Source organism: Podarcis muralis, chromosome 13 (genome assembly GCF_964188315.1).
Source record: "Podarcis muralis chromosome 13, rPodMur119.hap1.1, whole genome shotgun sequence".
Taxonomy (NCBI): Eukaryota; Metazoa; Chordata; class Lepidosauria; order Squamata; family Lacertidae; genus Podarcis; species Podarcis muralis.
This window is the reverse complement of record NC_135667.1, coordinates 11,183,978-11,209,613: the sequence shown is the minus strand read 5'-3', so window position 1 is coordinate 11,209,613 and position 25,636 is coordinate 11,183,978. Positions and strand designations below refer to the sequence as shown.

General features: G+C 45.0%; 2 protein-coding genes across 2 annotated transcripts; both read right to left on the bottom strand.

The window, feature by feature from the left end:
* Positions 1–20: 20 nt before the first annotated feature.
* Positions 21–4,749, bottom strand: LOC114583444 (C-type lectin domain family 4 member A-like). Its single transcript, XM_077918015.1, has 4 exons — positions 4,341–4,749; positions 3,196–3,305; positions 2,030–2,149; positions 21–164 (listed from the first exon to the last, which is right to left on the bottom strand). The coding sequence occupies exons 1-4, from the start codon at positions 4,393–4,395 to the stop codon at positions 21–23; spliced, it is 429 nt and encodes a 142-aa protein (XP_077774141.1). The 5' UTR covers positions 4,396–4,749.
* A 3,250-nt stretch (positions 4,750–7,999) lies between these two features.
* Positions 8,000–25,142, bottom strand: LOC114583663 (alpha-2,8-sialyltransferase 8F-like). Its single transcript, XM_077916938.1, has 8 exons — positions 24,600–25,142; positions 22,109–22,356; positions 20,749–20,826; positions 19,266–19,418; positions 17,193–17,337; positions 15,694–15,806; positions 13,142–13,228; positions 8,000–11,044 (listed from the first exon to the last, which is right to left on the bottom strand). The coding sequence occupies exons 2-8, from the start codon at positions 22,207–22,209 to the stop codon at positions 10,582–10,584; spliced, it is 1,140 nt and encodes a 379-aa protein (XP_077773064.1). The 5' UTR covers positions 22,210–22,356; positions 24,600–25,142; the 3' UTR covers positions 8,000–10,581.
* Between the last annotated feature and the right edge of the window lie 494 nt (positions 25,143–25,636).

Below are 25,636 nucleotides of genomic sequence, written 5' to 3'. Positions count from 1 at the left end.
AGGTGTGCACCCGGCTATGCCTACCCCTGCCCCGAACCTTTATCTTTTGATCTGTCGACTGCCAGTGCCATGGGTATCGGAGGGTTGCTCGATCGTAAAGGCTGCCCAAATTTCTCATACTGCCACGTGGAGTTATCGGTCCATCTCCAGGGCGCTGCTGGATCCTACAGAACAAACAGTGAAAAGAAGAATTAGCATTATGAACCAGGAGAGGCCACTGCTTGAGAAAGTCATGAAACACTCCTATACCTACAGAGGTAAGACCCGTTCAGTTCAATCAAACTTAAAGGTAAAGGTAAAGGGACCCCTGACCATTAGGTCCAGTTGTGGCCGACTCTGGGAATGCGGCGCTCATCTCGCTTTATTGGCCAAGGGAGCCAGCGTACAGCTTCCGGGTCATGTGGCCAGCACGACTAAGCCTGGCGAACCAGAGCAGTGCATGGAAATGCCGTTTACCTTCTCACCGGAGTGGTACCTATTTATCTAGTGGTACTAGATTTAACCCACAGCGCCACCTGCATCCGACCCGTGTTCAATCGAGCTTACTCCCAGGTAATTGAGCCTCACGCGTCAACCCTTTACTCCTTTTCCTGGCAGTAAGTCCCGTCGAATTCAGTTGGAATTACTCTAGAATATGCGACTGCAGTGGCAAGAATGTTGTTTTCCCAAAAATGGAAAGAAGTCCCGACGAAAGAAGAATGGATACAAAATGGACACCAAAGATGGTGAAACTTACCAGAAAAATAAGAAATCAATATAACAAACTTTTTATAAAAGAATGGAAATGGTCTATCAAATATTTACAAATAAACTGTAAACAGATAAGAACATTGGCAAGATTATTATAATAACCTACAGTTTTATAAGCGTATACATTTAAAGGAGATGAATAAATGATGAAGTTAATTTGGACTATGCAGAAAATATAAAAAACAAATTTAAGGAACCACAAAAGAGGGGGAAGTAAGTCGAGTTTTGAAATGATTGTAAAATTATTGAGATATATAAAATTGAAATTCATAAATATTTTTTAAAAAGTAATAATTACTCTAGAATAGACACATGGAATATTGAACTCTTTAAAGTCACGAGAAGTGAGGTGGGAACATCAATGTCATATACAGTGGTACCTCAGGTTAAGAACTTAATTCGTTCTGGAGGTCCGTTCTTAACCTGAAACTGTTCTTAACCTGAGATACCACTTTAGCTAATGGGGCCTCCCTCTGCCGCCGCGCGATTTCTGTTCTCATCCTGAAGCAAAATTCTTAACCCAAGGTACTATTTCTGGGTTAGAGGAATCTGTAACCTGAAGCGTCTGTAACCTGAAGTGTCTATAACCCGAGGTACCACTGTACAGGGAGTTATCTATATATGCCTTTCTGAAGAGCTTTTGAAATTTCCCCGCTCGTCTGCCCCAAGTAGACAACTGACCTGAAGAAAACCTTTGATGCGTTTTCTCACTCTTTCCCAATCGGGTGCCCACCAGAAGATGCTTCACCTACCAGCACCACCAGCTGTGTTGACCAAAGTCAAAATGGACTTCCCTCAATAACTTTCAGAGGGCCAGAAATGCTGAGACAGGTAAATCTGCCACCAGCACTTCCCGTGGTATAATAAGCTGTGGATATGAGCAATACTCATTGTGGGACACGGGTGGCGCTGTGGGTTAAACCACAGAGCCTAGGACTTGCCAATCAGAAGGTTGGTGGTTCAAATCCCCGCAACGCGGTGAGCTCCCGTTTATTGGTCCCTGCTCCTGCCAACCTAGCAGTTCGAAAGCACGTCAAAGTGCAAGTAGATAAATAGGTACCGCTCCAGCGGGAAGGTAAATGGCGTTTCCGTGCGCTGCTCTGGTTCGCCAGAAGCGGCTTAGTCATGCTGGCCACATGACCCGGAAGCTCCCTCGGCCAATAAAGCAAGATGAGCGCCACAACCCCAGAGTCGGCCACGACTGGACCTAATGGTCAGGGGTCCCTTTACCATTATGTGCAATACTAACAGTGGATCCCGCCCACTCCCTTGTTCTTACATCAGTTCCCTCTGCGCCAATCCAGTAACGCGTCCGTTGCCCCATCACGTGAAAGATGAAGCTTTGCTCCTCATCGCTATGAACAGAGGCTAGATGGGTACCGAATCTCTCACAGTTCTCCTGATATGAAATAAGAAGAGTAGAATAGGTGGGACTGCAGTCTCTTTCCAGAGCATGAAAAACTTTCAAAAGTCACAGTTTTTCTAATCTTGTGGTGTGGTTTCTCTAACTAAATAATCTGTACAAAGGTCCATATGTATTATCTTTGTGTGGTTATATTTGTTGTTTGTAATGTTTAATGGAAATAATGGGAAATCCACAAATTAGGAAGAAGTGTGCATAAGAATGCATCTGTTGGTGAAAAATAACATAAAATGCATTAGATGCAGGAAAATACCTAACAAAAATGTGTATTTCAGGCAAAATTGCATACAAAAAAGGTGTTTTTATATTTTGATTTTGTTCTGTGAACCGCCCTGAGACCTCCGTGTATAGGGGAGTATATAAATTCATCAAATAAAATAAAAAAATAAATATTAGGAGAAATTTGCACTACGGTGCTGATGAATTTTCATGAGGATTTTCATGAGTTTTCATTCATTTTTAAAAAGTAACACAAATTGATACAAAAATGTGGATGACTGTGCCTGAGAAAATGATAAACTTATAGAAAGTGAAACTGACAGATTTGTTAATCCATTATTATTATTATTATTATTATTATTATTATTATTATTATTATCAACAACAACAACAACAACTTATTAGTTTTCTTGCAAACATTAAAATAATCACAAAGCAAAGCAAAGAAAAATCTAAAACATGTCCACATTTTTAAAAGGCAGGATTAAAATATTCCATCCACAAAAAGTTAGGATCACATATGTTTGGATCTCCTAATCTATCCACTGGTGTTTGAAGATTCTTACACACACACACACACACACACACACACACACACACACAATGTACCTTAACTGTACTCCAGTCATGAGTGTCGCCACATATGTGTGGATCTCTTAATCTATCCACTAGTGTTTGAAGATTCTCTGTCTGTCTCTGTCTCTGTCTCTGTCTCTGTCTCTGTCTCTGTCACACTCTCTCTCTCTCTCTCTCTCTCTCACACACACACACACACACACACACACACACACACACAAATGTACCTTAACTGTACTCCAGTCGTGAGTGTCGCCTGTGACTGGTCGATAACAAGCATCTTTGTATTGAAACCAGGCATTGGCACAGCATCCCTGAGTGCAAGGACAAACGAGTCCTGGAAAGGAAGGAAGCAGTTTTCTATGAGAGGACAGGGCAAGGGCAGAACATCTGCTTTGCATACAGAAAGTCCCAGGTTCAGTCCCCAGCATCTCCAGGTAGGGATGGGAATTTCCGCTGTCTGAAAGCCCTGGAGAGCTGCTGGCAGTCAGTGCAGACAGCACTGAGCTAGATTGGGCTAACTCAGCACCACTCATTTCAGGGGGTGAATTTATGCAAATTTCTTCCTTGAGGGATCTTTTAAAAGGGTGGAAAAGAGATAGATAGATGATAGATAGATGATAGATCGATAGATCGATAGATAGATTATAGATAGATGATAGATTGATAGATTGATAGATTGATAGATCGATCGATAGATAGATAGATGATCAATTATAGACAGATGATAGATGATAGATGATAGATCGATAGATGATAGATGATAGATAGATAGAGAGAGAGAGAGAGAGATAGATGATAGATGATAGATGATAGATAGATAGATAGATAGATGATAGATAGATAGATAGATAGATGATAGATAGATAGATAGATAGATAGATAGATAGATAGATAGATAGATAGATAGAGATGGAGATGGATAGAAATATAGATGGCAGGCAGGCAGACTTGACAAAAGACTTTCGACAGCTGATGTCTTTCTGGTGGTGAGTCTCCCTCCACGGGAACTAAGAAAGTGAGGCGATGATCAGATGAGCTTATTCATCCAGAGTACAGTGGAATCTTGGTTCTCAAACATTTCAGCTCCCAAACACCAAAAATCCAGAAATAAGCGTTCCAGTTTTCAAACGCTTTTCGGAAGCCAAACGTCTGATGTGGTTGTCGGCTATTGTTTCCAGAGTACCTGCGCCAATTGGAAGCCGTGCCTTGGTTTTTGAACGTTTCAGAAGTCGAACGGACTTCTGGAATGGATTACATTCGAGAACCAAGGTACCATTGTATATGGACCCTGGGCAAATGCATGACCACGCTAACCCTTGATTCTGGCCCTAACAACTTATTGACTCACAGCAAAATGATACACACAGACCTGTCCTCTCCGTAGATCTGTCGTCGTCTTCACCACTGTTCTCAACTGTTTCCATGGAGTCTCCAGAACCTTAGCAGAAAACATCTATTTCCTTTTTTTGTTATAGTAATTTTTTTAAAAAGCATGCAGAAAGAAGAAGAGTAACATATTGGGCTGTATCTACTGTTCGCCCTATTCAGCATGGCATGCAATACTAGTCCTACTCAGAGTTGACCCGCTGAAGTTAACAGACATGACTAACTTAGGTTTTCTATGAGTCTCCTCTGAGTCAGATTGAATTGAATACAACCCATTAAAGAGCGTCTCCACCCCCATCGTTCAGCCCAGACACAGAGATCCAGCGCCGAGGGCCTTCTGGCGGTTCCCTCATTGCGAGAAGTGAGGTTACAGGGAACCAGACAGGGCCTTCTCGGTAGTGGCGCCCACCCTGTGGAACACCCTCCCTTCAGATGTGAAGGAAATAAGCAGCTATCCTATCTTTAAAAGACATCTGAAGGCAGCCCTGTTCAGGGAAGTTTTTAATATTTAACGCTGTAATGTTTTTAACACTTGATTGGCAGCCGCCCAGAGTGGCTGGGGAAACTCAGCCAGATGGGCAGGGTATAAATAAATTATTATTATTATTATTATTATTATTATTATTATTATTATTATTATTATTATTTTATTAAAACTGGTGGGCATGGCTGTCAGGTGCATGAATTTCGGTGCTCGACTCCAAGTCGGACTTAGTAGGATACAACCCACAGCCATTAACCCACAAGGATAAAGAAGAGATTTAACTCTCATTTTAAAGTACGCAATATGGTATCTCGTCATCACCAAACTTCTTATTTCATTATTATTCTTACTTTATTATTATCATAAATAATATGAGGCTAGCTCACCAAGGACTAGCAACTGAGGAGTGGGGCACAACAGAGGATGCTTTGCCTCCCCCCACATCCCGAAAAACAGCCATCTTTGCTTGTCCTTTCCTGATAGCCTTACCTGCTGCCATGCTCCCTGCCATCACCAGAGCAATGGGCAAGAGAACTTGGGCAGGCCGCGCCGCCATCTCTGATGAGGAGGATTCGGAAACGTGGAAGCTCTGCTACTGAGGCAAACGGTGCTGAAAAAGGAGAAACTACTTCTAAACAAACCCCAACCCCTCTCATTTAAAGCACATCGTCCCCCAAAATACCGAGTAGGATGCTGAGAGTGGTAGCTCTGCGAGGGGCAAACTGCAGTCCCCAGAATTCTTTGGGGGAAGCTGTTGACTGTAAAAGTGGTATAAATGTCTGTATGGTGTAGATTGTGACCTAAGTTGAGGTGAGGTTTCCTGCAGGGTCCTCCAGCTGAGAAAACTCCTTTTCCCTCCTCTTATGATACCATAAGAGCTAGTGCTAGTGTAAATGGTTTTCTTTTTGTTTTTAAGTGTGCCTGTGCTGATCTGCCTTGAAGAACTGTGTGATAATAAGCGGGAACCCATTGCTTATTTATTTCATTTCAAAAAATTTATTAGGCTTAGGGGTAGAATAAGAATAGTAATATAAGATAAATAGAAAATTCTTGGAAGAAATTAATAGGCTTAGGGGTAGAATAAAAATATGTGCTAGTAAATATTAAGGATTAGAATAGTAATAAAGGAGAAGAGGTTAGTAAATGAAAGGAGTTAATATTATTGGAAATATGAATTTGGAGAACTGTTAAACAGGTGTTATAATGAAATTCAGTTAGAGGGGATTTGAGGAAGTCAGTTATTAATGTAATGAAATTAGGGATTTGAAGTATTAACTCTTTTTTATGTCTTTTTTTCTTTGTTCTATATCTTGTAATGTTTTTCTTTTTTCTTTGTGATAAATGTGAAAACCAATATTTTTTTAAAAACAACCACCACCACCACCCTGGTCTTCCTTGAAGGAGCTGGGGACAAGGAACCTGTCCACTTCTTCACATCAACCTTATGTGGTCACTTAAGATGTTAAGATGGAAAATAAAAGTATGGATAAGTGGCCCAAGGTGTTTATGGTTCAGAAAGGATTTGAAGCAAGTCTTCCTTAAGCCTAGCCTGACACTCTCGGTACATCACACCCAACTGAAGAATGCTTCACCTTCTGAATTTCTGCCCTGGGGCACAGCTGTTAATACAGCCCTGCAGAATAATTACGGTAAGAATCTGGTGCAGTTCTGAGCCAAGGCTTTCGCCCAGAATTACATTTCCATGTTGGGGAAGGATTTCACCTGTTTGGCAAACCCTCCAACATTTCACAGAGAATATTAGGGACATCCCAGTTTCAGGATCTCACAGAGTTACAATTCTCATAGTGGTTTAATCTATCCCTTTTTCCAGGGAACTCTGAAAATTGTAGGCAGGTAGGTGGTTCTCCTAGCAACTCTCAGCACCCTTAATAAACTACAATTCCCAGGATGCTTTGGGGCTACAGCCATGACTGTATCACAATGCTTTAAATGTAAAGCTTGGATGTGGCCACTAGTCACCCACCGTATGAATTTGCCCGAAGGTATATAAGTTAGCGCATTACATGCAAATTAAAATTAGCACCTGCAGTTTTGTGTCGTGGGCCTGCGTCCCAAGTCCTTAATATTTATTTTTTTTAAAATCATTTTTATTGATTTTCCAATAAAAAACATCCAATTAATATATCCAATCGTAATACTCCAATTAAAAAAAAACACTAAAATTAAAAAACCAAATTATAGTCCAAATTATAATTATTAATTTTTCAGAGCTCCTCATGGTCTGGATCTCTGAAGCATATCTCCACATCTCAGTCCTGTCTCTCCTCGATATTTCCATATTTTCCCACATCTCAATTTTGACACTTTATAATTCTCCATCCCTGAGTCCACGTCCCAAGTCCTTTAAATAGGTACAAAAGGTCATGGCACCCCACCCCGAAACGCATGCCGTATACCTGATGGTCTAAGGTAGATGCTTCCACTCGGTAGCTGGATGGTTTTCCAGGGAACAGCCTCTCTGCTGGGTTGCATTTATACACTAGGAGCAGCTGTGTTTGCTATGCCACTGATACAGAACAGCAGCATTAAAAGAAATGGGGAAATTGGGCCAATTTCGGGGGTCCTTTGTTGTTGCTCTTCCACTCAGTATCAGGTAACACGGCGGATAAACTACCGGTAGTTGAATGGATTGTGGACATCAAGCATGAAGCATGTTCTGTAAATACATTTGCAACTATCTAAAGGACCTTCTCCTTCGCGACGGACCCACTCGGGTGTTAAGATTGGCAGAAGATAGCAGACCCTCAAAGTGGACCGAAAGTTTAAGATAATCACATTTTCTTATTTTATGTAAATGGCAAGTGGAAAATCAGAAGTTCCACTTTTGTATTTTTTGCTAATATTTCTTTTCTTACGCTTTCTTTTATCTTTCTCTTTCCTCACTTTATTTCTCTTGTCCCTTTCCTCTCTCCTTTGTTTTGTACTTTTGCAGATGCAATTTTACTGTGTTATGGGGAAATCTCGATTAAAACATCTTATTAAAAAAGAAAGTAGTTATTAGTGCAATTCGTAAATGGAATGAAATAGATAAATAAACATAGCAAATGCATAATAGATATAAATTGGCCCAAGTCCGCCTTTCCTGATCTCAATGTTGTGAAAAGACGGGGTGGGGGGTTGATAAAATAAAACATTCATTCATTCATTCATTTATTTCCTGCCCATCTGTCTGAGTTTCCCCAGCCACTCTGGGTGGCTTCCAACATAACATTAAAAACACAATAAAACATCAACCATTAAAAACTTCCCTAAACAGGGCTGCCTTCAGATGTCTTCTAAAAGTCAGATAGTTGTTTATTTCCTTCACATCTGATGGGAGGACGTTCTACAGGGCGAGCGCCGCTACCAAGAAGGCCCCCTGCCTGCTTCCTTGTAACCTCCCTTCTCACAATGAGGGAACTGCCAGAAGGCCCTTGGAGCTGGACCTCAGTGTTAGGATGGAGAACAGGATGAGGTGAGGACAGACTGAGGTGCCCAATTTGCCCACCTCCACTGAGGACCTCTGATTGGGTGTGTGGCCTTTGGCTTGCCGGATGTTCCTGGGCCACAACTCCCCTCATCCTAGGCCAGTGTTCCCCAACCTTGGGCCTCCAGCTGTTTTTGGACTACAACTCCCATCATCCCTCGCTAGCAAGACAAGTGGTCAAGGATGATGGGAATTGTAGTCCAAAAACAGCCATGCTTGCTGGGGCTGATGGGAGTTGTAGTACAGCAGCACCTGTCAAGCCAAAGGTGTCCCCCACACCTGCCTTCGATGAAAGGTCTTGGCAAAGGGAAGTCTCTCTTGGTTGAAAACAGCTTGGAAATCTGACCCTGACCTGACTTGACCTCATGGAAGACTGTATAAAACACTAAGCAAATAATGAAATCTGCTAATGGAAAAAAATGTTTGCTATCGGGCTTTGTTCCTGTATTCTAGACCTTCTAATAGGGAACAGGTGCTGAGCAGGAGCAATTATTTATGTTTGCTAATGGGACGTCAGGCAGTGGCAAGAAACCACCTTGTTTTCTCCTGTCCGAGGGTAGGGCAAGCATGAAAGTCAGGCATGGGTTGGGAGGTGAGGCAGAATCACAATTATAAGACGAGTTTCTACATGAAAACTAGCCCTTTTGAATTTATATTCAGTGAAACGTTAAGAAGCAGAATAGGGTTGTGTCCCTCAGTGTGTTTAGGGCAGCAAAAACAACAATTTTAAAAGGCTGTTGCACCAATCAGAGGTAGGAGGGTTCCCAAGTGTCTCAAAAGTCAAGAGACCTGCAATTCTGAGCTGGGCTGGCCACTTTTTTATATTTCTGTTATTTCTCTCTTTTTTCAGGTGTTTACACACACACACACACATTCCATTTTATAATATACATTCGCATGATAACACTCCACTTTGCATCCCTGGCTCTTTAGAGCCTGTCAACTTCCTTCCCTCCTGCCTCATGGCTTTCAAATTTAGCCCTTATATCACTGCATTTTGTACATTTTCCAATTCTAATTACACACATTACAAAATAACTCAAAATTTAAATAAATATAGAAAGGTAGAGAATTTCTCATTACAAGTCTTAGCCGAGGAACGGCTAAGGGAGCTGGGCATGTTTAGCCTGGAGAAGAGGAGATATGATAGCCATGTTCAAATATATAAAAGGATGTCATATAGAGGAGGGAGAAAGGTTGTTTTCTGCTGCTCCAGAGAAGCGGACACGGAGCAATGGATCCAAACTACAAGAAAGTAGATTCCACCTAAACATTAGGAAGAACTTCCTGACAGTAAGAGCTGTTCCACAGTGGAATTTGGTGCCAAGGAGTGTGGTGGAGTCTCCTTCTTTGGAGGTCTTTAAGCAGAGGCCTGACAACCATATGTCAGGTGTGCTCTGATGGTGTTTCCTGCTTGGCAGGGGGTTGGACTCGATGGCCCTTGTGGTCTATTCCAACTCTATGATTCTATGATTCTATGACAACCCTGCTAGTGATGTCAATTGCTTACAATAATCTTTCAGATATCGTATAAATTTACTCCAGTCCTTTTGGAATGCTTGATCTTGCTGGTTTCTGATTTTTCACCAGTTCTGCAAAGTCTATTATTTTCTGTTATTTCTATTGATTTGATTTACTTCAGTAAAATATTTCTCTAAAAAAATAAAAAAATAACAGAGCGGATTACAAATACAACATGAACACTAACACAAAGAAGCACACGTTGTCGTATAATTGTAGAGTTGGAAGGGACCTCAAGGACCATCTAGCACAGGCATCCCCAACCTGTGGCCCTCCAGATGTTTTGGACTACAATCCCCATCATCCCTGACCACTGGTCCGGTTCGCTATGGATCATGGGAGTTGTAGGTCAAAACATCTGGAGGGCCGCAGGCTGGGGGTGCCTGATCTAGCACAACCCCCAGCAATGCAGAAGCAGGGAGGAGTCCCATAGGGGAATCAAACTTATGACCTTGGCATTATCAGCGCCACACTCTAACCACACTCTATCCCTCAGTCTACCAATACTGGGACACAGACGAGCCTCCTGTTCTTAGAGGAATTTCACTCGTGTTCCTTAAGACATCTGGGGGGTGGGAAAGGTCTTTCGATTTGAATGAGCGGCCTTCGATTGTGTCGACAAAACGCTCCGCTGAGCATTGCAACCTTGTGCCATCATTTGTGCCACCCGTTCTTCCGCGGCTCAGGAGACAACCGATCACCTCCTTGCCCATTCAGACAGAAGCTCCCTTCTCACGGACACTTGCCAAGCCGTAAGCGCAGCAACCCCTGGGCGTACATGTCTAGATATCGGGAAAACTCGCTTGGCATCTCGTGAACCCCCTGCTTGGGCAGCCTGTTGTCGTAGTAATGGTGGAGAATGGGCTGGTTCTCCAGGTCATGTTGGAAAGGCCAGAATCCGTAGAGAGTGATGCGCTCGCACAACTCCAGAGCCATACTGGTGAACATGAAGCCGGAGGAGAGGCGTTTGGGCCCTAAGCCCCTCGACTTCCAGTAGCTACCCAGTGGGGCCAGGTAATGGGGGTTCAGGAAGAGAGCTCTCTGAGCCAAGCCAAAGTCCTCCATGGTATACAGGGCACGGTAGCTGACATCGGTGTGTCCCACGAAGGAGAAGGCAGGAATGAGGAAGAAAGCGTCCCCATAAAGGCGCAGGGAATCGGCAAAAGGCTTCCGGCGGTCCGAGAGTCTTCGGAATCTGCAGGAGATGGGGAAGGAACAAAATGATCAAGCCACGTTCTTCTAAGCCTGGAGGAGAAAATTTCATCCTATCTGCAGTTTCTAAGCTGACTGCTCTCATCAGTACCTCCTGGACTGCAACATAGATTGGACATTTAAAGAATCCTGAGAACGATAATTTGTGATGGGTACCGTGAACTGCAAGAAGATCAAACCTATCCATTCTTAAGGAAATCAGCCCTGAGTGCTCACTGGAAGGACAGACCCTGAAGCTCCAAGACTTTGGTCACATCATGAGAAGAGAAAACTCCCTGGAGAAGACCCTGATGTTGGGAAAGATGGAGGGCACAAGAAGAAGGGGATGACAGAGGACGAGATGGTTGGCCAGTGTTCTCGAAGCTACCAGCATGAGTTTGACCAAACTGCGGGAGGCAGTGGAAGACAGGAGTGCCTGGCGTGCTCTGGCCCATGGGGTCACGAAGAGTCGGACGCGACTAAACAACAACTGTGAACTGTAGCTGTGCAAGAGGGATACTGCAGTTCCCAGGGTTCTTTGGGGGAAGTCGTGGGCTTTAAATGTGTGCTTGATGTGCACATACGGGGTTGATCTGCCCTAAGGCACATTTAAAGCATACAGCCTCCCACAAATACCGGTAATACTCTAACTGTAGTTTATCTCTCACACAGCACAATTCCCAGCACCATTCATTCATTCATACTTTTCAAGTTTATACATTTCACTAATTGTACAACCATTTTCAATACTTGGCTTCCTTCCCCCCTCTTCCTGTGATTCCTTGAATTTATTTTTAATGTCTTCTACATATCCAAATTAACTCACTTTGTTCATTTATTCATCTTCTTTAAATATGTACTCTTATCAAACTGCAGGTTATTACAATGATCCTGCCAATGTTTTTATCTGTTTATAGTTTATCTGTAAACATGCAAGAAGCCATTTCCATATTTTTCTAAAAGATTTATTATCTTGATTTCTTATTCTTCCAGTAAGTTTCGCCATTTCTGCATATTCCATAAGTTTCTGTATCCATTCTTCCTTTGCTGGGACTACAATTCCTAGCACCCTTAGCAAACTACAGCTCCCAGGATCCTTTGTAGGGAGTGGTGTGTTTCTCATGTGTGGTGTGTGGGCATGGCCATAATTATCCTTTGAGTTTCATGAAGTATTTGAAATGTTTACACAGGATAAAACATGTTTTCATACACCTAAAAGGTAAAGGGAACCCTGACCATCAGGTCCAGTCGTGACCTCTGGGGTTGCGGTGCTCATCTCGCTTTATTGGCCGAGGGAGCCAGCATACAGCTTCCGGGTCACGTGGCCAGCATGACTAAGCTGCTTCTGGCGAACCAGAGCAGCGCACGGAAACACCGTTTACCTTCCCACCAGAGCGGTCCCTATTTATCTACTTGCACTTTGAACGTGCTTTCGAACTGCTAGGTTGGCAGGAGCAGGGACCGAGCAACAGGAGCTCACCCCGTCTGATCGGCAAGCCCAAGAGGCTCAGTGGTTTAGCCCACAGCGCCACCTGCGTCCCTGTTTTCATACACCTACACAGAGATAAATGATGTATTTAACAACAAATCTTAAATGCACAGGAGCACCGAGTCAAACCATTGGCCTCTCTAGCTTAGCAGTGCCTGCACTGACTGGCAGGGGCTCTCCAGGGTTCTAGGGAGGAGCTCCTGCCAGCCCTACCTGGAGACACCAGGGATTGAACCCAGGACCTGCTGCATGCAGAGCAGGAGGCACTGGCCGCTGGGTGCAGCTTTGTTATTGCTTCCTACAACCGCTTAAATCAGGGGTCAGCAAACTTTTTCAGGAGGCGGCCGGTCCACTGTCCCTCAGTCCTTGTGGGGGGGGGGGCAGACTATATTTTGGGGGCAGGGAATGAACTCCTATGCCCCACAAATAACCCAGAGATGCATTTTAAATAAAAGGACACATTCTACTCATGTAAAAACACACGCCGATTCCCGGACTGTCCGCGGGCCGGATTTAAAGGCAATTGGGCCAGATCCGGCCCCCGGGCCTTCGTTTGACTACCCATGGCTTAAATTATGACACAGCCAGCGCATTCTCAGATCTTTCCCTTACTTTTCATTAAGGATGCTGGGGTTTAAAGTCACCAGGTCTGACTTGGTTCCCACGTCTTCAGGGAAATTCATGGGAGGTAGGTTGAACCTGGATCGGAGGGAGAAAGTGGAAAAACAGAATCAGCTCTCGTGCAACTGTTGGGGAACTCTCATTCAGACAGGCTTCATGGAGAATCCAGGCAACTTAACTGCCAACACATCACATTCCAGGGCCCTGCATGCTATCCCTGCATCTATTTTTCAGGCCTGATTTGTGAAGGTTTCTTTTTTTCCTTTTTTAAAAAAAAAATATTTATACCTTTCAAATTTATACATTTCACTGATTTTACAATCATTTTGACATTTCAAAACTTGACTTCCTTCCCCCACTTTCTGCGGATCCTGGTTTTTTTAAAAAAATATATTCTGCATATCCAAATTAACTCAATTTGTTCATTTATTCATCTTCTTTAAATATATACTCTTATGAAACTGCAGGTTATTACAATGATCCTGCCAATGTTTTTATCTGTTTACAATTTATCTGTAAATATTCAATAAACCATTTCCATTCTTTTATAAAAAGTTTGTTATCTTGATTTCTTATTCTTCCAGTAAATGTCACCATTTCTGCATATTTCGTAAGTTTTTGTATCCATTCTTCCTTTGCTGGGGCTTCTTCTTCTTTCCATTTTTGGGCAAGTCACATTCTTGCCGCTGTAGTTGCATACATGAATAAGTTTCTATACATTTTAGGCAGTTCTGTCCCTATAATTCCCAAGAGAAAAGCTTCTGGTTTTCTTTACAAACCTTATTTTAAACATCCTTTTCATTTCATTATATATCTTTTCCCCCTTTTCTTAAAACCCAACAGCAGTGTCAGGCCGTCCAGTGTGGACTCACACAGTAGTATTGATGCTTTCCCAATCTACCGTTTCTTTAACAGCTTCCCTCTTTTAATGGAGCTTCTACCTTTGTATTTAGTTGCTTCCTGTTCACTGACTGCAGCATTCCTAAATCAGCTGCTAAACTGGCAGTTCTGTTCTATGAGGTACGTTTCTCTCTCTCTCTCTCTCTCTCTCTCTCTCTCTCTCTCTCTCTGATTCGGTGCTTTCCTCTTTGCAGCCAATTGCTCCTTTGTTGTCTACTTTTTCGAAAGCACCCCCGGGTGCAAGTAGATAAATAGGGACCGCTTACTAGCGGGAAGGTAAACGGCGTTTCCGTGTGCTGCGCTGGCTCGCCAGATGCAGCTTGTCACGCTGGCCACGTGACCCGGAAGTGTCTGCGGACAGCGCTGGCTCCCGGCCTATAGAGTGAGATGAGCGCACAACCCTAGAGTCTGGCAAGACTGGCCCGTACGGGCAGGGGTACCTTTTTGTCTACTTTTTAAGTGTATTTAAATGAGCAATTTCTCTGGCGGGAAAGAAGAAGCCACTAATGAAAGGTTCAGCTCCTGCAAGAGACAGGACTAACTAATAAATGTTGAATTTAGGAATGCAAAGAGCCCAATGAACAGGAACAAGAAGATTCAAGGAGCAGAATTCTGCCCAAGACCTTGGAGGTGCGCTGCCGGTCAATGTTGATGACACTGGGCTACATACATGGGCTCAGCATTAGGCTGCTTCCAATATTAGAAACATAGGGAGCCCCCTTAAACCAGAGCCAACCACCTGTCTATATAGCTCAGTAATGTCTACTCTGACTGGAAGCAGCTTTTCATAATCTCAGGCATGGGCGGATCTTTCCCATTGCCTTTGAAACATAGCTGTCAAGTTACAGATTTGAAAATAAGGGACCAGCAGCCTCGAAAATAAAGGATCAGCAGCCAAAATAAGGGATTTTCCAAGCACAGGTATGTTCCACTTCTGAGCCCCTCCAAGCCAAAGGCAGAAAGCCCAGCCAGCAGCCAAACAAAGCCTCAAGCGGTGGTTCCCACAGCGCAGCAACCCAGCAAAGGGGATGCAGCAAGGGAAACCACCGTCACCTCTCCGCTGGGAAGCGCTGAGCAAAGGCGAGTCCCCAGGCAATGTGACCGATTTGATCGGCACAAGGCATGCAAGCTCCACCCCCCAGTTGTTCTTAGACACCTTATTGGGTGAGCAACGCAGCCAAGCAACACAGTTGGAGCCTCCCTCCTCCCTCGCTGGCAGGGAGGGAGGGAGAGGAGCTGCTTCCTTTGAAACCCGGGAAATTTAAGGGACATCATCGATAAGGGACAGCAGCAGGACACGGCGCTGGGATAAGGGATTTTCCCGCCAAATAAGGGACGGTTGACAGCTATGCTTTAAAACTGAAAATTGCAGGGGCTGAACCTGGGACATTCTGTATGCAAAGTATGAATTTTACCAATTGGCCCAAATGCTCTTTTAAAATAATTGGAAACTGCCAGTTGAAAAGCTAGTTGCAAGGAGAAGTAGGGCTTTTGCAGAATGTTACTTACTTCTGAGTAAAACAAAACAAAAAAACCAAGTCCGCCTGGGAGTGAACACTGTAAAAGGACCCCATATTATTTGTGATTCTCACCTGTTTGCAGTGCCACCAGTTTCCCTCGAAAAGGAAGAAGAAATAAGTTACCTGATTACTAGATCTGCCCGGTCAATCTCCTGACCACAGCTGCTGTTTCGTAGAATCCCACCATTGCCCACAACAGCACAGTGCCTATACTGGGAGTCTGGGAAGGGTGACCTCTAGATTTTTGGGAGTGCAGGAGAGAAATAATCTTAATAAATACATACAAAAGAAATATTGGCTTAGATCACCAGGATTCTGTTACCCTTTAACTCAGGAGTGGGAAATCATTTTCATGCATAAAAATATTGATAGGACGCTGTGTCATAAAAATATATCACAGCATTTTACAACAATATAAAAGCATAAAGCCAAACACTAATGTCATAAAAAGTTAAAAACTAAAAGTAAACCTCCATAAACCATTATGGGTGGATGCGCTCTGAATTTCCTGCATACGCCTAGCAGAACAGAAAAGTTTCCAGCAGGCATTTAAAAGTTGACATATAATTCACTTGGTGAATCTCTCGTGGCAGAGAGTTCCACAGGACTAGGTTGAGGACACTAAAGGCTCCGTTCCAAAACCAGGTCTAAACCCAGATTGTAGCATACCTGCCAAGTGCCCCCGGGGGGAAAATGGACAGCCCGTTTTTTCACGCAAGATTGCAGCAGCCATTTTGGGTGCAAACGCCACCACCCCCACACACAAAAAAAGACTTTTTCAGGGTGAGAGTGAGGCACAGGTCACGTGACTCACTCCCGGAAGTTGGACAAATTTGTCTAGGCAACCCCAATCTTCCCGGGATACCAGGTCCACAACCACCTTTGCCAAGAAACGGATACTGACAACTGGTTCATGGGTGTTACCCTCCATTGGGTCTACGATGGGCTTTTTGAGTAACAGATTCACCATGGCCTTAATAATAATAATAATAATAATAATAATAATAATAATAATAATAGTTTTATTATTTGTACACCGTGCATCCGACTGGGTGACGGGTGCCATTCCCTCATGCAAGGATGTGTTGACCACACCTTTGACCCCTTTAGTCACCCCACCCTGGCTAGCTTTAATAAGTCAGGATGGAAAAGGATTAATAATAATAATAATAATAATAATAATAATAAATTTTATTTATACCCCACCCTCCCCAGCCAAGACCAGGCTCAGGGCAGCTAACAACCAATAATAAAAGCAAGTTGATTGAAAGACAACTTAAAAAACAAGATTAAAAACACAACATTAAAATGCAGCCTCAATTATTATTATATTTTCTTTATACCCCACCTATCTGGCTGGGGTCTAATGAGCAGGTGGTTGAGTGCATCACTGCAAGAATCCTTCACACATCCCCAGGATGTATTAACCAGAAATGATCCCACAAAAACAGGGCTCATCAGGTATATAGGGCAGGTTGGTATGGACCGCAAGGGGAGGCCTGTGAGCCAATGGTTCCTCTGCCCAGTTTAAACGAGAAAGGCCAAGGATTGAACCTTCTGTACCGGCATGTGCTCTGGGTTGTGGCTCTTTCCCCCCACCCCAAATACCCCCCCCCACAAACCTCCGGCAGCAAGTCCACCAGCTTAGCGCTCGCCGGAAACGCCTTCCCTTTCATTCCGTCAAAGGTGATGCTTGATCCCAACGGCGTGTTTTCCTTGGTCAAGACTATTGAGAAGGAAGCGTTGCAACACTGGCCCAGTTCTGCCCTGCAAATGGGAGGAGAGGTGGATTAGGGTGACGCTGCGAAGGAAACAACTTATGCTCCCCCTAAGGCCTTTGTGGCAGGTGGGGCAGGGGGTTGCCCCATACAAAGAGATGAAGTCACTCTAAGCCTCATCAAGGGGAGATCATTTATGGACTCTGTGCGTGCTCAGGATGGTGTTGCCTTCCTTCTGAAGATCTGTAGTCTGGCTCCATCCCTGGAGTCCTCTGCCTCTGAACACTAGTTACTGAGAATCACAAGAGGATTCTGTTTGCAGGCTTCCCACAGGCATTGGGTTGGCCACTCTGAGAACAGGGACCTGGATTAGATGAGTCTTTGGCCTGATCTCTTCTGATGGTTTTATGTTAAGTGACCTCAGCAACTAGGTGTGCCACTTTTACCAGCTGTCCATGGAGGCGCAGGTCAATTCTGTGTCCAAGGCAGCTGACTACCAGCTCCATCTGGTATGCCAGCTGACACCCTACCTGCCTGCGGACTGTCTTGCCAGAGTTGTGCATGCTCTGGTTATCTCCCACTTGGACTACTGCAATGCAGTCTACGTGGGGCTACCTTTGAAGGTGACCTGGAAACTGCAACTAATCTAGAATGTGGTGGCTAGACTGGCGACTGGGAGAGGCCACCGAGACCACATAACACCGGTCTTGAAAGACCTACATTGGCTCCCAGTACATTTCCAAGCACAATTCCAAGTGCTGGTGTTGACCTTTAAAGCCCTAAATGGCCTTGGCCCAGTATAGCTGAAGGAGCATCTCCACCCCCATTGTTCTGCCCAGACACTGAGGTCCAGCTCCAAGGGCCTTCTGGCGGTTCCCTCAGTGTGAGAAGTGAGGTTACAGGAAAGCAGGCAGAGGGCTTCTCGGTAGTGGTGCCCGCCCTGTGGAACGACCTTCTATCAGATGCCAAAGAAACTATCTGACTTTTAGAAGACATCTGAAGGCAGCCCTGTTTAGGGAGGTTTTTAATGTTTGATGTTTTATTGCTTCCTCCTCCTCCTCCTCCTGTTGGGAGCTGCCCAGAGTGGCTGGGGAAACCCAGCCAGATGGGTGGGGTATAAATAATAAAATATTTGTTGCTGTTGTTGTTGTTGTTGTTACCAGCTTTGTCCATTCTTAGACAGGAAGATAGCTTGTCTACAGTAGTCTAGGCACTTGTTGTAATATACAGTTACTGACTTCCACTTCCGTGCATGAAGGAATTAACCTGAGCTCAGGTAGCCAGTGGGGGTAGAGCTTAGCAGGCTCCCTGCAGCCTTTTGTTTCTTCCCTCCCATTCTTCCCTTTTCTCTTCATGCTTTCTGGAACAAGCAAAGAAGGAGCCCTGTGGCTAAGGCCCCCAATAGCAAACAACAACAACAACCCAAGTGAATTGAATCTCTCCGAAAGGGAGATTTTACAGCCTGCATCTTTGCTAACCCAAAGATTGCACGAGACTTTTTGTGCGGAAACAAAGTACTTTTCTTTTAAAGTCTTTCGGAACCTTTTTCATCTTTCTTTTACCGCCAGCAGATAGGAGACTTGTTTAATGTAGCTTCTAGAAATGCTGTGAGTAAACTATGTGATTTATTCTAGCCTAAGTATTTTCGTGCAGAATGCTTGTTCAAAGGTGTATGGGGGGCAGGTGAAAAAATCTAACCAAGTTTGAATGTGCTTGGAGCAATCACCATTGTGCCTAACTCTGCTACGAGAGAGTAAGGATCTCTCTCCCAAACCTCTCTCTAGAACACCGGTAACCTTTGAGACTAGCTTACTGTAACATACTCCATGTGGGGCTATGTGGGGTTGGTCTGGGAGCTGCTGCTAATGCAGAATGCAGCAGCCAGGCTTCTGGCTGGAGGGTCTAACAACGGCATATACAACCATTGCTGTCTGTTTTTCCAGGTGTCTCTCCGAACAGGTGAGTGGATGGCTTTACCTGTATTGGGCCATTGCTGCAGGATTGGGTTCCCAAGGGCACTCCTGAGTGAGTAGAACATGCTCCAGAATGCCCTTATCTTTTTGAGGAAGTTTCCACGTTTTGACAACACGAACCCGCTTCTCATCGCTGGCTGTCTTGCTGAATTGAGCACTGCCAGCAAAAGAGACAGAGATATCAACAACTAGTTTCAGAGTTCATCCCTTTTTCCATATGAACCTAACTGGACCCCGAGATCATCTTCTGAGGCCCTTTTTCTTTGTTTGCTTCCTCCACAAGAGGCCCCGGGGGCGGGAAGTCATGCTTCTTCAGGGAAGTAAAGAAATTTGGCAATAACAGATCGCACAACGCAGAGGTGCCCCAAGATTGTGGAGGCCCGGAGTGTGACATCTCAAGCAAATATAGAGGGGGGCCAAGATGCTTTTTGTCGTGGAATTCTACTCAAAATGGTCCAGAGCGGAACTCCGACGTATAGTTAGCAGAGTAAAAACTTAAACACGTTGCAGGATTCCCCCCCAAAATAGACCAGAGGCAATTGTATTTCATCCAGGAGCTTTACTGCTAGGTAAAAGTAAAGGTACCCCTGCCCATACGGGCCAGTCTTGACAGACTCTAGGGTTGTGCGCTCATCTCACTCTATAGACCGGGAGCCAGTGCTGTCCGCAGACACTTCCGGGTCACGTGGCCAGCGTGACAAGCTGCATCTGGCGAGCCAGCGCAGCACACGGAACGCCGTTTACCTTCCCGCTGGTAAGCGGTCCCTATTTATCTACTTGCAGCCGGGGGTGCTTTCGAACTGCTAGGTTGGCAGGCGCTCGGACCGAACGACGGGAGCGCACCCCACCGTGGGGATTCAAACTGCCGACCATGCGATCGGCAAGTCCTAGGCGCTGAGGTTTTACCCACAGCGCCACCCGCGTCCCTAAGCTTTACTGCTACTGAAGGCAAATGAGCATAATGGTCACAAATCCAATACATTCAGGACTGACACTGTCCATAAGAAACCCAGTTGCAGCAGAATTAACTGCAGACTTGACTTACAATAAGTCTAAACCTTAACGCTAAGCATACTATGTACAGAACACCACACCAGAAGGAAAAGAGGTAGAAAGAGAAAGTGAAACCCAGGCTCCTTTTGGCCTTTCTATTATAGTCAGCATGACCTTGACAGAAGAGATAAGAGAACCAGTTTAAGCCAGTTTCTCTGAAGGAATAACTCAAACATCATGAACCTTCTACTTGTTTCTTTCACACAGAGAAGCTTCCAGAATAGGAAAGCAGAATAGGAAAGATCTCTACGCATCTGATCGATACTTTCTGTACTAAGAAATGCAAACTGACACCTTTGACCCCCTCGAGTTGGCACGCCTCAAGTTGGCGCGCCAGACACAATTAAAAATTTGCCGCCTTTACATGACACCCCAAATCAGCTGCCTCTCTCTGCCCAACAGTGAGGCCTGCCAGTCCAACCAGAAAAACTCACCTCTGAGAGAATTCCCTTACTTCAAATAACCGATTCAATTCCCGGCACTTTGATAATTGTCCTAACGTAGTTTTCTCTCTGTGGGGGGAAAGAACCACACACAGCGCTGGGATTAATTTCAGAGCTCGTCGTCATTGCTACAGACTCTGCTGAAGCCCATTTGCACTTCCCCTTGTTAAAACAACTCAAGTTTTTTAAGAAGGCTCTCAGAGCTGATTTTCTACAGGTTTTCCTCTTGTTATAAGAATTATAAGGTCTAAGATATAAAATAAATGTTCATAAATGTATAAGGCAAACACATACATAAGTATATAAACCACGTGTCTGAAATAGTACAGGAGAACAATCCTGAAGCCATTTTGACCCTCCCAAAATTGACCTCAAATATTTCTCTGCAAGGAGGAAGGAAATGGGAAAAGCTTTCCAATTGTCTTTGGACTGTAGGGGCTTACACCTCCCTATAAATACAGTCTGGCAAGTATCTGTTAAACTGAGCACACTATCAATATGCGTAAGAGATTTAGGAACTAAGTATTTACTATCACAAAAGAATGACTGGGATGCCCAGGTAAAAGCAACCAGTGACCATTAACAGGTATCCTGGCAGACAGGTTTTCTGCTGTAGACCACCCTTTCAGTGATGTAAGATTGCGGGGTGGCCTTGAACTAGAGGGTGGCAATTTCAAAAGTCTATATAACAGCTTGCACACCAATGTTCTGGGTTCCTCCTCCCTCCTGCATGAGGGGGCGGTGAGCACCCTGTTGCAACAGCTTAATAAAGATCAGGCTTACTAGCTGCTTTACTTCTCAATATTCTCTGGTTGGCCTCTGTTGTGTTCTCCTACTGATAGGGAACCTACATAAGGACTCTATACGGGCTCTTGGGTACCCCATAAGGGAAAAAAGCAGTTTGTTTTCTTATAACACTCTACAACGTGTGTGTGTGTGTGTGTGTGTGTGTGTGTGTGTGTGTACTGTATTTTTTGCTCTGTAAGACTCACTTTTTCCCTCCTAAAAAATAAGGGGAAATGTGTGTGTGTCTTATGGAGCGAATGCAAGCTGCGCAGCTATCCCAGAAGCCAGAACAGCAAGAGGGATTGCTGCTTTCACTGCGCAGCGATTCCTCTTGCTGTTCTGGCTTCTGAGATTCAGAATTTTTTCTTGTTTTCCTCCTCCAAAAACTAGGTGCGTCTTGTGGTCTGGCGCGTCTTATAGAGCGAAAAATACAGTATATGGGGGTGCTTTCCTCAGTGGATGTCTCAGGTGGCCTGGCTATCTCTGATACTGTTTGACATTTCAAAAAAGCACTCAAAACTATGCTGTTCCCAGCCCACTTTCCCAAAGAACCCAGATAACTCACCTGGTTGCCCTCTGTAGCAGTGAAAGAGTAAGACTAACAAAGAAAACCACGCAGATGGTCAGCGCTAATTTCTGCTTCCGAAGCCGTAAATTGAAGGACATGTTACAGAAAGACAGAGTCGAGACCCGAACCGTTTGTCGCCCGGGTTCATCTGGAGTCTGCTGCTTCCTCAGGTGTGCCCCGAACAGCTGCTGCCAAGGTAGGCATCAAAACGCATCAGGATGAGGAACAAGAAGCACGAGAAACACCTGAAGCGAAAGCAAAGGTAATAAAAAGGATATAAGAACAGTGTTGTAATATATTCAGCATACACGTATCTAAATAAGCTGCGTCGGCATTGTTGTGTAAACAAAACTAAGCAAAAGGATAATATAAACCAGAAGGCAGGCTGGTAGATAAATATCTGCTTAAACAGCTCAGTTAAAATGTTTCTCACGTCTGATTGGGCTCAATAAATCTCTTTCAGTAAGCAGCCCCACCTTTTATCGTTCAGTCATCCTGTAAGTGTGGATTTGCCCTCAGGAAATAACACACATTTCAGAGTGCGCACAATGGTCACAGCAACTTTTGTTGGTAAAAGGAGTAGACAGTGTCAGATTTTCATATGGGCTGAGTGGTCCGCAGCCCAGGGCCTCATAATTTAGAGGAGACTACAGTGGTGCCTCACAAGACGAAATTAATCTGTTCCGCGAGTCTCTTCGTCTTGCGGTTTTTTCGTCTTGCGAAGCACGGCTATTAGCGGCTTAGCAGCTTAGCGGCTATTAGCGGCTTAGCGGCTTAGCGGCTATTAACGGCTTAGCGGCTTAGCGGCTATTAACGGCTTAGCGGCTTTAAGAAAAAGGAAACAAACTCGCAAGAACTCGCAAGACGTTTCGTCTTGCGCGTTTTTCGTCTTGCGAGGCATTCGTCTTGCGAGGTACCACTGTAAGCCTCTAGACAGCATCTTGAAAAGTATCTTGAAGCCTCTAGACAGCCTCTTGAAACCCACCCCCCCAATTATTCAGTTTGTACAAACTTCACACACACCTCACACACTACATACACTACGCTTCTGTTATAAATTCATAGAAAATCAACCATACATCGGATATGCACTGTTCCACTTTTTTTTACTCCATGAAGGAAGGACTACAAAATGGGGAAGGTTTGATACAGGCCAGCCATAATCCCTTGAGCATACCAGCACATACACAGGAGCCCTGCCCAGTTGCTATGCCAACCCTGATGGTCTTAGACAGAAGACCATCAAGATCACAAAGAACTTGCATATGGGAGTGGATTCAGCACGGACTGGAACAAAGGACAATGATCAGCTCTTCCCTCTGGGGGCAGGAAACTGCAAGCTCCTCTTTGTCACCTGGAAAGCACTCATGGGGAGGGGGGAAAGGAGGAACCAGCCAGGTGACAGGACACTCAGGTTACCACCACAACTCCTCCCTCAACCCCTCCTTTTTGTGATGTAGTTGTGACATAGTCTTAGGGGTGTAGTTTGGGGGATTAGTAACTAATAAAAGTTGGGGTCTTCTTTTGTTCTGGGCTTCCATTTTGCTTCATCTTGTTGTGGGTGGGAGTCCTGTCGCGACAGTATTCAATAAAGGCCAAGCCTACAGGCTGCTGTTTTGCTCCAAGTTATCCTGGTTGGTGTCTTTGTTTTTGTCCAAGGGAGCCCTCGGATTTTCCCGTTAACAATGTCACCGGCCCAAAGCACACGCAGGCCACACTCTGGACCTCTGGACTGGGCAGGAAGAGGGTGATCTGAAGGTGGGGAACATTGACATCAGTCCCTTGTCATGGTCCTGTTGAGATTTAAAGGTAAAAAGTAAAGGTACCCCTGCCCGTTTGGGCCAGTCTTGACAGACTCTAGGGTTGTGCGCTCATCTCACTCTGGAGGCCAGGAGCCAGCGCTGTCCGCAGACACTTCCGGGTCACGTGGCCAGCGTGACAAGCTGCATCTGGCGAGCCAGCGTAGCACACGGAACGCTGTTTACCTTTCCGCTGGTAAGCGGTCCCTATTTATCTACTTGCACCCGGGGGTGCTTTCGAACTGCTAGGTTGGCAGGTGCTGGGACTGAACGACGGGAGCACACCCCGCCGCGGGGATTCGAACCGCCAACCATGCGATCGGCAAGTCCTAGGCGCTGAGAATTTACCCACAGCGCCACCCGCGTCAGCAACCTTTCCCCTCCGCAGAGGCGTGGGACCAATTAGGAAGGTCCACCCTCAGAGGCTGATGGATCTAGTGGGATTCCAAATGGCTCTGGGGGGTGTGGTTCTGGCTGATATGACTGGTGTTCCTGTTGAAACCCTGGCCAGCCTCCGGAACACCTGAATGGCTGGGGCTATAGACACAATCGCCCATGAGTGCCTTCTCCCACTTTGTGGAGTCCAATTGGCCCCCTGGTATACTCCATAGCTTAGAGTGAGAAAACAAGCCGGGAAACGGCTTGAACGCAAGTGGAGGGGATCTTGCAGCTGTTATTCCATTACTCACGTTTGGCGTTGTCCTTATGGTGGGGAGGTAGGAGTCCATTCTCATCTGTTTCTCCTCTTTACTGGATTTATGAGGCCCCAGTATCATTACTGGGACTATTCCTGATTCTTTTCTTGCCTCTGGATGACAGGTTAGGTTCAAAAGCCTAAGGTTAAAATCTCAATAGTTACAGTGTCCTATTCAGCCAGCTTCCGGGCTTCCACTTGATAAACGGCATGCTGACAGAACAGATAAGCTCCAAGTTTGTTAATTATTGCTTATCTCACAGCTCCACATTCTTCTGCTCTCCAGCTTCCAGGTTGACAGTTGAACAGTTGATAGTTAATAAAATATTTGGTTTAAAACGAGTTAAAATCAATTAAATCTCAATTAAAATCTGTGGAGCTCTGGAGCTGGCTGACTGGCCTGTCGCCATCTTCAGTGGAGGAAAGATCTGAATGAATTCAAGCAAACACTTGTAAGGGCTCATTATTGAGCCCATCTAGTGGCAGTGACGCGGGTGGCGCTGTGGGTTAAACCACAGAGCCTAGGACTTGCCGATCAGGTCGGCGGTTTGAATCCTCGCAACAGGGTGAGCTGCCGTTGCTTGGTCCCAGCTCCTGCCAACCCAGCAGTTCGAAAGCACGGCAAAGTGCAAGTAGATAAATAGGTACCGCTCCGGCAGGAAGGTAAACGGCGTTTCCGTGCGCTGCTCTGGTTCGCCAGAAGTGGCTTAGTCATGCTGGCCACATGACCCGGAAGCTGCATGCTGGCTCCCTCGGCCAATAAAGTGAGATGAGCGCCGCAACCCCAGAGTCGGTCACGACTGGATCTAATGGTCAGGGGGCCCTTTCTCTTTACCTAGTGGCAGTGAAGGCAGCAAAGAAGGCATACTTTGCTGCCTCCATTGAATCCCCAATGGAGGATTTTTTCGGGTTGTACATGGCCTTTTACAGGCTGGCCCAAAGGAGATGATAGAACCAATGGTAGCTCGCTGTGACTTGTTTACAAAGCAATTTGAGAATAAATTTGCTTGCATCTACTAAGGCCCTGACACT

What these genes read in the sequence shown, in the direction of transcription:
- LOC114583663 (XM_077916938.1), bottom strand. Translation starts at nt 22,209, where the DNA reads ATGTCCTTCAATTTACGGCTTCGGAAGCAGAAATTAGCGCTGACCATC. An exon ending in CTGCTACAGAGGGCAACCAG is followed by an intron (nt 20,827 to 22,108) that starts GTGAGTTATCTG and finishes TTCCCCCCACAG; the next exon opens with AGAGAAAACTACGTTAGGAC. An exon ending in CCCAGCATCCTTAATGAAAA is followed by an intron (nt 11,045 to 13,141) that starts GTAAGGGAAAGA and finishes CATCTCCTGCAG; the next exon opens with ATTCCGAAGACTCTCGGACC.
- LOC114583444 (XM_077918015.1), bottom strand. Translation starts at nt 4,395, where the DNA reads ATGGAAACAGTTGAGAACAGTGGTGAAGACGACGACAGATCTACGGAG. An exon ending in CAGATCTACGGAGAGGACAG is followed by an intron (nt 3,306 to 4,340) that starts GTCTGTGTGTAT and finishes CTTCCTTTCCAG; the next exon opens with GACTCGTTTGTCCTTGCACT. An exon ending in TTGGCGCAGAGGGAACTGAT is followed by an intron (nt 165 to 2,029) that starts GTAAGAACAAGG and finishes TTTGTTCTGTAG; the next exon opens with GATCCAGCAGCGCCCTGGAG.